Source organism: Catharus ustulatus, chromosome 24 (assembly GCF_009819885.2).
Source record: "Catharus ustulatus isolate bCatUst1 chromosome 24, bCatUst1.pri.v2, whole genome shotgun sequence".
Classification (NCBI taxonomy): Eukaryota; Metazoa; Chordata; class Aves; order Passeriformes; family Turdidae; genus Catharus; species Catharus ustulatus.
In genome coordinates, this window is record NC_046244.1 from 8026540 (window position 1) to 8039166 (window position 12627).

Here is a 12627-nt window from a genome sequence, read left to right on the forward strand (position 1 = left end):
CTCAGTGTTTAATCACCAGGAATTCTTTTCAGGTGAGGAGAGCAGATATGTGGGGTGCTCAGGGCCTCCCCCAGTGCTGAGCTGCCATTGTGAGTGTGCCACAGTTAGCTGCAGGTCACTGCTCAGTCACTGATGTTTCAGACTTGCTCAGTGTGAGCTGGGCTGGTTTCAGGGCCATGCCTTACCCATGCTGTGGGAGCACAGATCCTGCCCATAATTTGCCTTTTCCAGCAGTGGCCAACTGCCAGCAGTTCTTGCTTGTTTAGGTGGGGTAACCCTGGGAGCTTCACTCTCCCTGGGAACATATAATGAAACTCAGGCTCTGAAGATGTATAAGAGTCACTCTGGCAGGGATTAAAACAAGTGAATTAAAATCTGGTTTAATGTGTACAAAAGTCTGGTTTGGTTTGGTTTCCTTAGCATTGACTGAATATTTCCAAATAAATATTTATCCATCCAAATGAGCTGAATACACCATGGCTAATAGAAACTGAACTGGAGACACCTCTTGTAAAAGGGCCATGGCATTATTTGATCCCTAAGCAAAGCCTTGGAGCACATTCTGAATCTTGGGATTTCTCCTGTGAGTATGCATTTACTGTGAAAAAAACCCCTGGCATTTAGCCAGGCCCTGTTGTTGTTGCTCTCTGAAGAGGAGGTGAAATGAGCAGATTATGTGGACAGACCCAGCTTTCAGACTTCAGCATGTCCTGGTGGAGTTTTGCCAGGGTTACTGCTGAGTTCATGGCTACAGAAATTCAGATGTTAGTTTATCTCAGTGTAATAATCAAAAGTAAATAATGAAAATTAGTACTAAAGTTGGTTTGCATTCCAAATTCTTTAAAGTATTTTCAGAATGAAACTTCAGAGCTTGTCTTGTTTTCCCACACCTGAGTTCCCAAGGGACAAGTTTCTGGCATGATCTTTTCCAGCACTTACTCCAGCTTGTAACTGGATGACTCTTCTGCTTTCTGTTTTGGTTTAGAATGAAAATTTACATTTGGATATCTCTGCAGGGTCTCCCTTCTCCTCCCCATCATTTACTTACCGTCTTGTTTCCTTGTGCTTGTTTTAGCTGATGAAGAAGCCCCAGATTATGGATCTGGTATTCGACAGTCTGGGACTGCTAAAATTTCATTTGACAATGAGTATTTTGATAAGGTAAGAATTCTTAAAATTGGGTTAGGTGTCTTTGAGTGTAGTAGCTTGTGCTTCTAAATAAAGAGCACTGTTGTGGGGGAAGAAGGGGATGGCAAACCCAGGAAGTGCAGGAGTCTCTTACAAGCCTCTCTATTGAATTTTTCAGAATGATTTTTCTTCAGTTGCCATGACTCGGTCTGGGCTGTCACTGGAGGAGTTAAGGATTGTGGAAGGGCAAGGACAGAATTCAGAGGTTACCACTCCTCCAGAGGAGATCAACAGAATGAATGAGCTGGGTAAGCAAGAAATATGTGGTGGTTTTGGAGGACTTTGGGAAATTTGTGACACTTTCTGTCAGTCATAGAAAGGAGCTCTCAGTGTCCTTCAAGGATATCCTGGTTAGGGAGAGGTGTTACCAGTGGGTTGAACATGAGAGATCCTGCACTTACTCATTTAAAGAACTGTGCTGAAAAACTTCTCAGGTATTTGGATCTTTTGGTTATCAGCAAATTATTTGGGTTTAAAAGGAAAAGTGTGGTGGGACTAAACTGCCTCCTGAAGAACTGCTTTAAGAAAAGAGGGAAAAAAAATTAATGTGGGATTTTTTTTCTCTCTTAGACTTGAAGTCAGCCACTTTGGATGGAAAGATGACCATGGAAGGATTCACTGAGGAAATTGGTGATCACCTGAAGCTGGGCAGTGTGTTTACCTTCCGTGTGACAGTGCTCCAGGCCAGTGGCATCCTGCCCGAATATGCAGATATTTTCTGCCAGTTCAAGTAAGAATTTGTCCTTACTTGAGATAGGCAATTAATGGTTTGATGGAGGGAGCAAAGAACAGTGGTCAGTGGAACTTTGGGAACTTTTCAGATGGGTGGAGGTGTTGTACAGCAGAGAAAAAAACCCTGTCATTTACTGGAGTTCCTGGTCCCCACTTTCTCTGTAGCAGGTGTTAAGGAATAAAGTTTTGCAGAAAGGAATTAGGAATCAAAGTGGACTCAGAAGTTTATAGATATCTTAAGGTTTTAAGCTTTTAATGTGAAAAATTCAATACTAGGTTGTACATACACCCATTTGAATGAAAGCTACTGGACCCTGCAGGAAATCAGCACTTCTCAAGTGAAAGTGGTCTTAGGCTTGGGTTCTTAAGGAAGAGAATAAGAGGGAATAATAAAGACATCAAACAAGTACAGGAATTGTGATCCCATAGGACTGTGGCATTCCCAGCTTTAGGCCATCACTCAGCTGCTTCTAAAGTTCCAGTAGAATACATTTCTTGTCGGTTTTTAGGATTTCAGGGTTGGATTCAGAGCACAAGAGTCTTCATTAAAGCATTCTGTGGTGGCTGATTTTTGGTTGATTTTTTTTTTAAGCTTTCTGCATCGACATGATGAAGCTTTCTCAACAGAACCTCTCAAAAACAATGGCCGAGGGACTCCCCTTGGGTTTTACCATGTTCAGAATGTGAGTAAAGCTTTCCATGAGCAGTAACTTCCTCTGTCAGCACTGGGAGTTGTGTGTGTCCTTCAAGGCAAGCAGAATTATTAAGAGTAGATAGTACTAGGAGTGATCAGGTGAATGATGTAATCCCCATCACAAAACAAAACACAGAATGATTCTTTGTGGCAGATTCTTTGTGGCCATTGAATTCTGTGTTTCCTTTCCAAGATGAAAACAGTCTAGAATTCAGGAAATAAAATATATGTGTGAATAGTAGTGCTCATGATCTCAGATGACCTGTGTGTATCTATTTTTATGAACTGTGTAATGCTTTGATTACATGCAACCTTCTCTTTTCCTACTTGGAATGCCTCATACTGAGGCTTTAATTTTCTCCTTTATTGGAGAGTAGAATTAATACCTAAACCAAGAAGGAATGCTGTTGCTTTTACTGTGAGTGACACTAAGTGATACAAAAAATACAGAGTCCTGAAAGAGGTTTCCTTTTTTGAATGTCTCATTTTCTCTCCTCACTTTTGGAATAGATTGCTGTGGAAGTGACAGAATCGTTTGTGGAGTACATCAAAACAAAGCCTATTGTCTTTGAAGTCTTTGGACATTATCAGCAGCATCCTCTCCACCTGCAAGGACAGGATCTCAACAGGTACTGGTCACTAGCCTGGCATAAAGGCACTTGGTTCAGGTTCTGCAGTTTTCTGTGCTCCTGAAATTGTGCACCACAGCCCCACAAGCAGAATTTGTGTTAGAGATAAAAGTGCTGCAGAGGCTGTTTGCCCAGTGTGCTGACTGATGGCATTGTTCTGCCAGTCCACCCTGGTGATTGGAGCACTGCACTGGGAGTACTGGAAACCTAGCAGTGATCTGTGAGCTCTGGGGAAACCTCAACAGTGCTCCTAGGATTGGTTCAGTTAGAACAGAAGAAGGGTGGGTTAGTCTGAGAAGTGTGCTGAGCCCCCTCCTTTTACTGACAGGGGATGTTTATCCATCTTCACAGAATTGTGAGGATATTTTAGAGACCGTAATAGGTGTGTGTATACAAAGGTGCAGGTGTGTGCACTTGTGGGTATTTCTGACATTTAACTGCCTCTCTGTTGATAACTCTTCATTTCTCTGCAGCCCTCCACAGCCTTCTCGAAGATTCTTTCCTCCCCCGATGCCGCTGTCCAAGCCAGGTGAGAGCAGCTCTGGTTCTGTACATCACAGGTGTGCTGCTGCAAAGGGGGTTCTGGGCTGTTCTGAGGTGTCCAGGACAAGGGAAATGTGAATGTAGTGAGAGCTGCAAGGGGCACTGAATGTCTCTGCTGGCTCTCTGCCTTCTTTACGTCTTATATTTGTATTTATTCTCAACCTCCGCTGCAGAAAATGCTGCTTGGTTCATTAGGGGTTAGCATTCCATTCCTGAGGTGTTGACCATATTCCATGAGATCTGGCTATGGCTCTTGCTGTGCTGGCTGAACACTTACTGACTGGAGATCTGCTTATTCATTATTTGCTTCATCTTTTTGCTCTCTCATGTTCTTGTTTAGTCAGTCAGTCTTGTTGAAATGATCCTTGGTTTTCTTTGCTTAATTGGAATAATGCATGCTAAACTCTTTTGTGATTTTTTTTTTCCCCATTTCACCTTTAATTTCTTCCTTCTTCCTCTCACCTGCATATTTGCACCATCCTTTCCTTGTGTGTGTTCCATTCCCTCTGCAGACCATGAAAGGAAAATTGAGTTGATTAGGTACCTTATGTCTGGCTATGTAAACGTGCATGTGCTGAACACGCTCTCCGAGCATGCCAACGTGCTCGCCTCCTCTGCTGTGGCTGCTTTCCAGGATGGAGCTGACCAGCTGCCACCTTTTCTCTTTCTGCCTGTTCCCAGTTGTCAGAGTGAGCGGGCTCCCAAACGAGATGGTTAGTAGCCAAACCTGGTCTGTGATAGATGTAGAAGTAGTTCCAGAATGTGCTTTGAAACTCCTGTTTCCTTCATCATCCACTAGTACTAGGAGTAGAGCTGCCATGGTTGTGCTCATGGAAGGATGATGCTGGGCTTAAATTTAGGGGTCTTTTAGAGAGCCATAGAGGCAGATTCCCAGTATGCTGGGAGTCACAGATTTTTGTGTCACTGCATCTGTTCCCTGAAACTTCCAGGACCTCTGATTTTTTTCTGGGTTCTGCATAGAATTTTGTGATACTGGGATAAGAGATGCATATGAAAACACAGGCAGGTATAGAGGAAACATTCTGCTGTGTTCTGTATGGGTTTCCTTTTCACTCATCTTCCTTTTCTGCCACTAACAGTGCTGTTCCTCACTTCCATTTGTATTCTGTTCTGTGTAACTCAAAAAAAAGTCATGCTGATGAATAACTGTACCAGAGCAGGTCTGTGAAACATCTAGAACCAAGCTTTCATGTTCAGTTAAATCTGTCTTTCTGTTGTTTTTCTCTTCTGGTGCTTTTGAGTTGTTCTGCTTAGCAATAAACTGGAGTGACTTGTGTGTTTGATGTTCCCCTGGCAGTGAGTTCATGTGCAGCTGCATGAGGAGATTGGGTGTAAGAGAGTTACTACCCTGAGTGGTGTATGGGAAGGTAAATGATGAGCCTCAAGCTCACTGCCTGACAGGATGGATCTGAGCTGTAAATAACCAAATCCTGTGAAATCTGTCCCTCTGAGGCAACTGCTCTTTTACCCAGAAAAGAAACACCTCAAAAGAGAGCACCTGGGCACAGCTGTAAGGACCTGTTCTAACTGGAGGCTGTTGTGTCCTTCCAGTGCCTGGGAAACTCAGTCAGGGTAGAAGCTGAAGGATACAGAGGTGTAAAGGTGGGAGAACCTAAAGAACACCTGAGCAAGGGAGGATTGGGTCTTGAGAGGTAGAAGGGAGAATAATTATTTGGCTTAATAAAAGTTGTGAGGTTAGTATATGAAAGGAGAAAAAATGGAAAATCAGAGTTACAAAAATCCCAGTCAGAGTGTACAGGAACAAAGCTTTTAAAATGTTCCCATTTACAGAAATGCAATGAGTGAACAGATAAGAGAAGGCATGTAGTGGTAACTAAAAGGTATGAAGTGTGAGGGAGAATTAGGTTATTTCTAGAATTTAAGCTGTCTCATTATTTTTTTTAACATGGCTTATCCTTACATTTGTATGAAAGGAATTAGAGGGGATCTGGCTGGTTATACTCACTAATGCCAAGAGATAAGGAGCCCAGAAAAATACTTTGGCAGGATTAGGGCTCTGGAATAAGTCTTGTTCTGCCTTTTTACATACACAATGTCTTAACCAAGTGGTGCAGGAGTCTGGCAGTTTGTAACATGAAGAAGTGAAGACTGAGGTGTTCCATTCTGTTCTTTTCCTGTTGTGTTGGGAAGGTGAAATGTGTTTTGTGTGTGAGTAATGCTGCAGATGAACAGACCTCAGCAATTCTAGATCACAACTGTTAAGCCATAAAGCAGCTGATGCACATTTGAGGTTACTTGTCTGTGGATCTAAAGGGACTGTATCTTTTTCCAGGCTCTTTGGATGCACTTTTGTTTCATTATTTAATTTCAAAAATTTTTCTATTCTAGTAACCTAGATTTAAAAAACACAGCTTGGAGAAATAATGATTGCTGTAAGCAATGCCATTTTCATGGTAAAAGCTGTGCTCTGCCTATGTCCATAGAATATGAAATGACACATTCCTGTGAGCCCTGAGTAAGCTTTACTTGTTCAATCTTTATAAGCCACTCTTTCTTTCTTCTTTCTTCCTTTTTTTCTCTAAGTGCCAGCTACAAAGCTGAATACTATGAGCAAGCCCAGCTTGGGCCAGAGTGTGAGCAAATACGACCTCCTTGTGTGGTTTGAGATCAGTGAACTGGAGCCAACAGGGGAGTAAGTACTATATTGATTGTGTGTTTCAGGAACACCAGATTATGAGATTCCTGGGGCTTTTTCCCTTTGTCCTGCTCAGACCAGGTTGATGTTCAGCAGTCACCATGGTGGGGCCTGGCTGGTTTGTAGTGATGGGGTGTCCAATCTGTTGGCAGTAGTTGTCCCCACTGGAAAGGACCAAAGTGATAGAGTGACTCCCTTTAACACCTGGGGGGTCTTTCCATGGTGAAATTCCAGGCACAGGTGCTGGGAAGGCTTCCCTTGTGTAGGCCATGAGTGTGGATTCTTTGGGACCCTGGAGACTTTATGCTCCAGTCACATAGCAGGCTCTGTTCAGTGTTCATCTCTGCTGCAGAGGAGGCTTTCCCCTGACAGGTTTTTAGGGGTTACACTGAAAAGTGAGTTCCACAGTTCTCCAGTAGTGCTGCAAGTGCAGTGGATGATACTCCACATTTCACTGATCCTGCAATGCCAGAAGAGCCTTGGAGTGTAGCTAGAAAGACACACTCTTATGTCTTCAGCCAGGAGAGGAAAGTGCTGGCAGCAGAGGCTGCTGTGACCTTTGGTGCCTGCTGATTGCCTGTCTCACACCCCTGTCTCACACCCCTGTCTCACAGGTACATCCCTGCCATCGTGGATCACACCGGGGGCCTGCCCTGCCAGGGCACCTTCCTGCTGCACCAGGTACTGAGCAGAGCTGACAGCAGCAATGTCATCCCTGCAGCAGGGAGGGGATGCTGCCTGGGGCTGCCACAGCTGGGCAGTGACAGCCTGGGCTCCCAGTCTGTGCTTGGCTGTTGGCTTTGGGCTCTGGGGACATTGCTTGGCCCCCAGGGTATTGCTGTTCCTGTTGCTTATCAGTGGGCATCCCACCCATGAAAGATGAAAGCCTTCTAAAAAGCAGGAGCCTTTGGGACCAGATTTGTGCCTTCAGTGGTGTCCAGCATCTCTAAGGACACAGAAGGCTCATGTGGACTCCACTGCCATTTGCTCTCTCTCACTGCTTGTGGTTATGACACATAATCCATGAAATGACTCTCAGTGCATCTTAAATGCCTCTTATAATCCTTAATAATATTTTGTCTCAAGCTAGATTGTAAAGATAATCCTAGTTAAATATGGTTTATTGGTTTAAAGTTGTACTTTTCCTACTCTTCTTTTACATATGAGAATATAACATCCCCTTGAAATGAACTTTAGGGCCCTGAAACAAAGAGGTGCTTATTCAGTTACAGACTAGTTCAAATGGTATTAATTACTTCACTTGTGCAGTGTAAGTGCAAAACAGAGAATGTGTGTGTGTGAACACCTGAGCAGTGTTCTATTTCTGGGCTCTGCAGGGAATCCAGCGCAGGATCACGGTGACCATCATCCATGAGAAGGGCAGTGAGCTGCACTGGAAGGATGTGCGAGAGCTGGTGGTTGGTGAGTAAATGCTTTTGCATCTTGCTCTTTAAGGAAGAAAAACCATTACTGGTAATTTCTCTTTGTATCAGATTCTTTCATTTTTATGAGCACTCCCTGTCAGAGGAGGATTTTGAAAAAGATCTAGAGGAAAAACTTAAGTTTTGCAACTTCCACTTACAGCTGCTTGTTAATCATGTAGTCTGAAATGGTATTTGGGAAAACAATTTCCTTTTGTGTTGCAGTTTAAATTTTAATTGATTCCTCCTCCTCCTCCCCTTTTCAGGGCGTATAAGAAATAAAGCAGAGGTGGATGAAGCTGCTGTGGATGCCATTTTGTCTTTGAATATTATCTCTGCAAAGTACCTGAAGTCCTCTCACAGCTCCAACAGGTAAGTGAATGAAGTGAGCACTCCAGCAGGAATCTGAAATTTGTTTATCTCTGATGTATTGGCAGGATGTTTGGGAAGCTGGGAACGTGGCTAATTATTAAATGTAGAATTCCATGGGCACACAGGCAGAGAATGAACATCACTGTAAATTCTTGCTAATGCTGAAATCTGTTGATCCACTGAAGGGTTTGCTGATGGTGCATCTGAATTACTTTCCATGTGTATGGACCATGCAGGGTGGATCTCTGCTGCAGCAGAGATGGGCTCAAACCTTCCTCCCCTCTGGAAACAACCACTCAGAGCCCCATTCCAGGGATATTCCTGCTTTGCACCACCTGAATGCTGCAAGTGGGATCCTTCCAAGCACTGGAATTCTTCCTTGTCTGTTAGAGGCCTGGACTTTGAAACACCTGTGGCATTAAAATGGCTTTGGGCTGCTGCTGCTGCCTAGAGGATGCCTCTCTGCCTGCTGGTGTCTGTAAAGGCAGGGAGGGACAGGGCTTGGCAATTACTGCCTTCCTCTGAGAAGTGTTTGAATTAATGGATTGATACAACTGGGAAATAGGGAGACTGATGCTGGTTTCTGTCTGATACTGTTGGATTTGCAGTTGGAAAGCCCTGTGCTTTCTGTTCTGTTTCAATAAATTCCTCTGACTCTGTAGTTTTCTCTAAGGTGGGCAGCTGGGTGAGTGTCATGAAGCTGTTGGCCATCTCATCCCACAATGGCCAGGTTTAAGTTGTGGGATGAGTGCAGGGCAGCCTGGTGGAATGGGATTGAGGCCCTGGTAAGGGATGTCTTGTGTTTGCTCATTGTCTGCAGACTTGTGTGCTGCTTTCTGTGGGGTTTTTTCACTTTGTTTTGTTTTTTAAGTCCACTTGTTCTGTTCCTCTCAGCTGTTGCTTTTTTGTTCTGCTTTTGGCTGCACTAACTGAAGCTCTTTCTATGTTTTTACAGGCTCTTTCTTGATAAGGATATGCCTAGGTATTTTCTGTTTGCTTCCTTTGTACATAAAGATTCTCGAAAATAGAATGCTTTATGTCCCACTTGTATTGCTGCCACTTCCCTCAGCTTTTACTGAATTCTGTTAGCACAGGACTTAGCTCTTCCAGAAGTAGTCTTCCTCTTCTTCCTCCTCCTCCTCATGCTCCTCTTCCTCTATGTCAGAGGGTTATTCAGGTAGAGTTCACTGGGGGATTTGTGAAGGTGAACGTACCTTCATGTGTGAGAGTAGGAGAATTTCCTTTGTGCAGTATTTCTGGTTCTCTTATTGTGCTGTCAGATACAGACTCTTCTTGTAATCCTTGCTATTTTCTTCCTTGTTCTGTATCAAAGAACTAAATTTGGAATTTCTCACTGTCTCTGACTCTGTAATGCTGCTTGTTTGAAGGACCAAGCCAAGGACTGAATTATGAGGTTGCTTGAATGGCTCTGATCAAATGGCAGTGGCTGCCATGTGACTGCTATTCAGCCTCTGTTCTGGGGCTGGATTTGCATATGAAATTTAACCCTGTGGTTGCCACTCCTTAGTTTACCAGCTGGCAGAGGAGCCAGAGCTGCAGAAGCTGCCCAGGCTGGATTCCTGTCTCACCTTCCCAGTGGGATCCCAGCCCTGGTGGCTGCACAGTCTGGGGCACTTGGCACTCTGTGCTCTGCTCTGGAGAAGAGTCTTCAGTGTTCCTGATTCACCACCTTTCCCTGATGCCAGATCCACTTCAGAATCAGTTTGAACAGCACATGAAACCTGTCTGTCCTGTATTCCATGCTTTGTGTGTTCTGTGCTCCCTTTTCCTCTGTGTGCTGCTGCCTGTGCTGAGTTGGCTCCCTTCTGCTTTTTGTCTCCTCTAGAACTGTTGCAGAAGTTCTGCTTTGGACAGGCAAAGCTGTGTATTTCCCTTCCTGACTAGAAAAGACCCACTGAAATAACTGCCTCAAAGCTGTGCTTGGCTTCATCTAGGTGTCTGCCCAAACATCATTTTACTCAAGAGGGTGATAGTATTTCTGCACTGAGGAGCATTTACACCTGAATTCTCTCTCCATGAGGAGAAATCTTGTTTGGCAAATGGTGCAGAGCTGATGCTGGGGCTGTGTACACTGGTTTTTCCATCTGTCATCAGACAGGTTTTACTACTTTCTCTTCCACCCTGAGAGTAGATGTGGAATTTGCTAGAAATTTAAAAAATTGCTTGCTGCCATAACTAAGTCATGATGAAAGTTTAAAATGTAAAGACTCAACACAGATGTGTAAACTGTGCTCTTTGCCTAATCTAACTCAAATGAGGATTATTACTTTACAGTGCTTCACAGTGTTTTTAAAGCTGCCAATTACTTGGCCTTTAGATTATGTTTCCCTGTATTTTAAATAGAATTAACATACTTAGGAGTAGTTTCCTAAATACGGTTCTTCAAACATAAACAGTGTCTAGCAGTGTTCTCACTTGACTGCTGTTCTTGGTGCCTTTATGCATTAGCTGGAATTGTGTAATTGGTATCAGGGGAAGGGGATTCTTGGGAGCTGTGTTTGAGATCTAACTCTTTGTTTCTGACATGTCTGCTCTTTCATGTTTCATGGTTCTTTTTGTTTTGCTTTGTATTTTCTTACTTCTTCTATCCCCATCCTGCTGTTTGTCCTTTGTCTTTAGTTTCATCTTCTGTTTTTCTGAGTTGGGAATTAGTACAGAAGCTCTTCAGACATATAACTTATTTAAAAAATACACATGAAGCACTTTCTTGCTTTTAGTTTCACATCATTTGGACTCAAAATGAGATAAAAAATAGCAAGAGGATTTGAGAGGGCAATGATATAGAGGTGATGAAGAATGACTAGCTTGTGTTTGTGTTAGCAGTGTGGAAAGGTGTGCTGAGTTCCTGAACAGGGCATGGTCTGCTCTCCAAAGGGACCTTCCTGCCATCAGTCACTGCCTGTGGGAAAGGACAAAGCTCATTCCCTCCAGAGAGGGGAGAGTGTGATGGTGCCTTTAGATGTGCTGATGTAGCTGTGCTGTGTGTGATGCTCTCTCACTTTTTACTTGAGCCTTTTGGATTGCTGGGGTAGACCTGTGGGAGCTTTCAGTTCCTCTCTTTCCTTGTCCCACACTGAAGAAATGTCTTACAGAAATCCTAAAACATGGTGTAGAACAAGTGTTGCTTATAAAAAAGACCCTTCCCATGCACTTTTAAGATCCAGCTGGACTGAATTGCAGTAGAAACGAATTTTCTCTGTTTAGAAACAATTATTTAGTGCTGACATCCCTGTAGTGCTAGGACAGCTTTTGTGTTCTGCATTCCCCCTTTTCTCTTTTAGATGAGTCTTCTCCATAAGAGGCTGTGGTCCTTATGCCACATGTCTGAAGTACAAATAAATGATCTTGGAAATAAAGAGAAGGTTTTTGCTTCAAGTATTTGCTATCCACATCACTGGAGGATGATGTCAGGGAAGGATGCTTTACCCTGAGTGGTGAGGGGGCTGCAGAGGAGCAGCTCTGTTGACCTTTGCTGTACTTTCTTCCAGGACTTTCTACCGGTTCGAGGCAGTTTGGGACAGTTCCTTGCACAACTCCCTGCTCCTCAATCGAGTGACACCCTATGGGGAGAAGATCTACATGACCCTTTCTGCCTACCTGGAGGTGAGACAGCAATGCCTGCTGGCTGTGAAGTATTTGAGACAGGACACAGAGTGTACCTGAGAGAAACAGATTCTAAAGTGATTTGAATCCTGAAACCAGTAAGAGTACTTATTCATTTCCTGAGAACAGGATGGGAAAAATGTACTCACAGTTAACATCTTGATGTCAAGGTATTAACTGCCTTGCAACACAAGAGATACTGATGGTCCTACCTTTTTGTGCCTTGTTTTATCTATCTTTGTGTCTGAAAATCCACTGGAATCAGTGAACATTGCTGTGTAAGTGCTGGTGTTGCAAACAGTGGCTTAGCTCTTGGCTTTGTGTGTGAGACACTGTTGTTTTGTGTAGTAAAATCATTTCACTCATGAGATGCATCAAGAAATTTGACAGTTCTCTATCACACGTGTGCAAACCCTTCCCCAGAGAACCAAACAAGAGCCAGTTTCAAAGCTGTCCCACTGAGGGCAGCAGTGTACCTTGGCCCAGCTGGCTGCAGCCATTCATTCTCTGTGGTTTCCTCCTAGCTGGACCACTGCATCCAGCCCGCTGTGATCACCAAGGATGTTTGCATGGTGTTCTACTCGCGGGACGCCAAGATCTCGCCCCCGCGCTCCCTGCGCAGCCTCTTCGGCAGCGGCTACTCCAAGTCCCCCGACTCGTGAGTGCTCTTGATGGCTTTGTCTCTATTGGTGTTTTCTCTTAGAGGATCTAGGTTAGTTTGCTTCATTTTTTTCCTTGAAACTCTGC

The 12627-nt window shown here is 43.8% G+C and overlaps 1 protein-coding gene across 8 annotated transcripts in view; it reads left to right on the forward strand.

Annotated features, from left to right (window-relative positions):
- The window catches only part of KIF1B (kinesin family member 1B), a 77339-nt gene that overhangs the window by 54482 nt on the left and 10230 nt on the right, over window positions 1–12627 (forward strand). For all 8 annotated transcript variants that reach the window (XM_033079323.1, XM_033079329.1, XM_033079326.1 and 5 more), the window contains 12 exons: window positions 1076–1161; window positions 1307–1436; window positions 1759–1918; window positions 2513–2603; window positions 3125–3243; window positions 3717–3772; window positions 6352–6460; window positions 7078–7144; window positions 7801–7885; window positions 8151–8256; window positions 11766–11880; window positions 12405–12538. In XM_033079323.1, coding sequence (XP_032935214.1) covers window positions 1076–1161; window positions 1307–1436; window positions 1759–1918; window positions 2513–2603; window positions 3125–3243; window positions 3717–3772; window positions 6352–6460; window positions 7078–7144; window positions 7801–7885; window positions 8151–8256; window positions 11766–11880; window positions 12405–12538 — 1258 coding nt within the window. The remainder of the gene's footprint in view (window positions 1–1075; window positions 1162–1306; window positions 1437–1758; window positions 1919–2512; window positions 2604–3124; window positions 3244–3716; window positions 3773–6351; window positions 6461–7077; window positions 7145–7800; window positions 7886–8150; window positions 8257–11765; window positions 11881–12404; window positions 12539–12627) is intronic.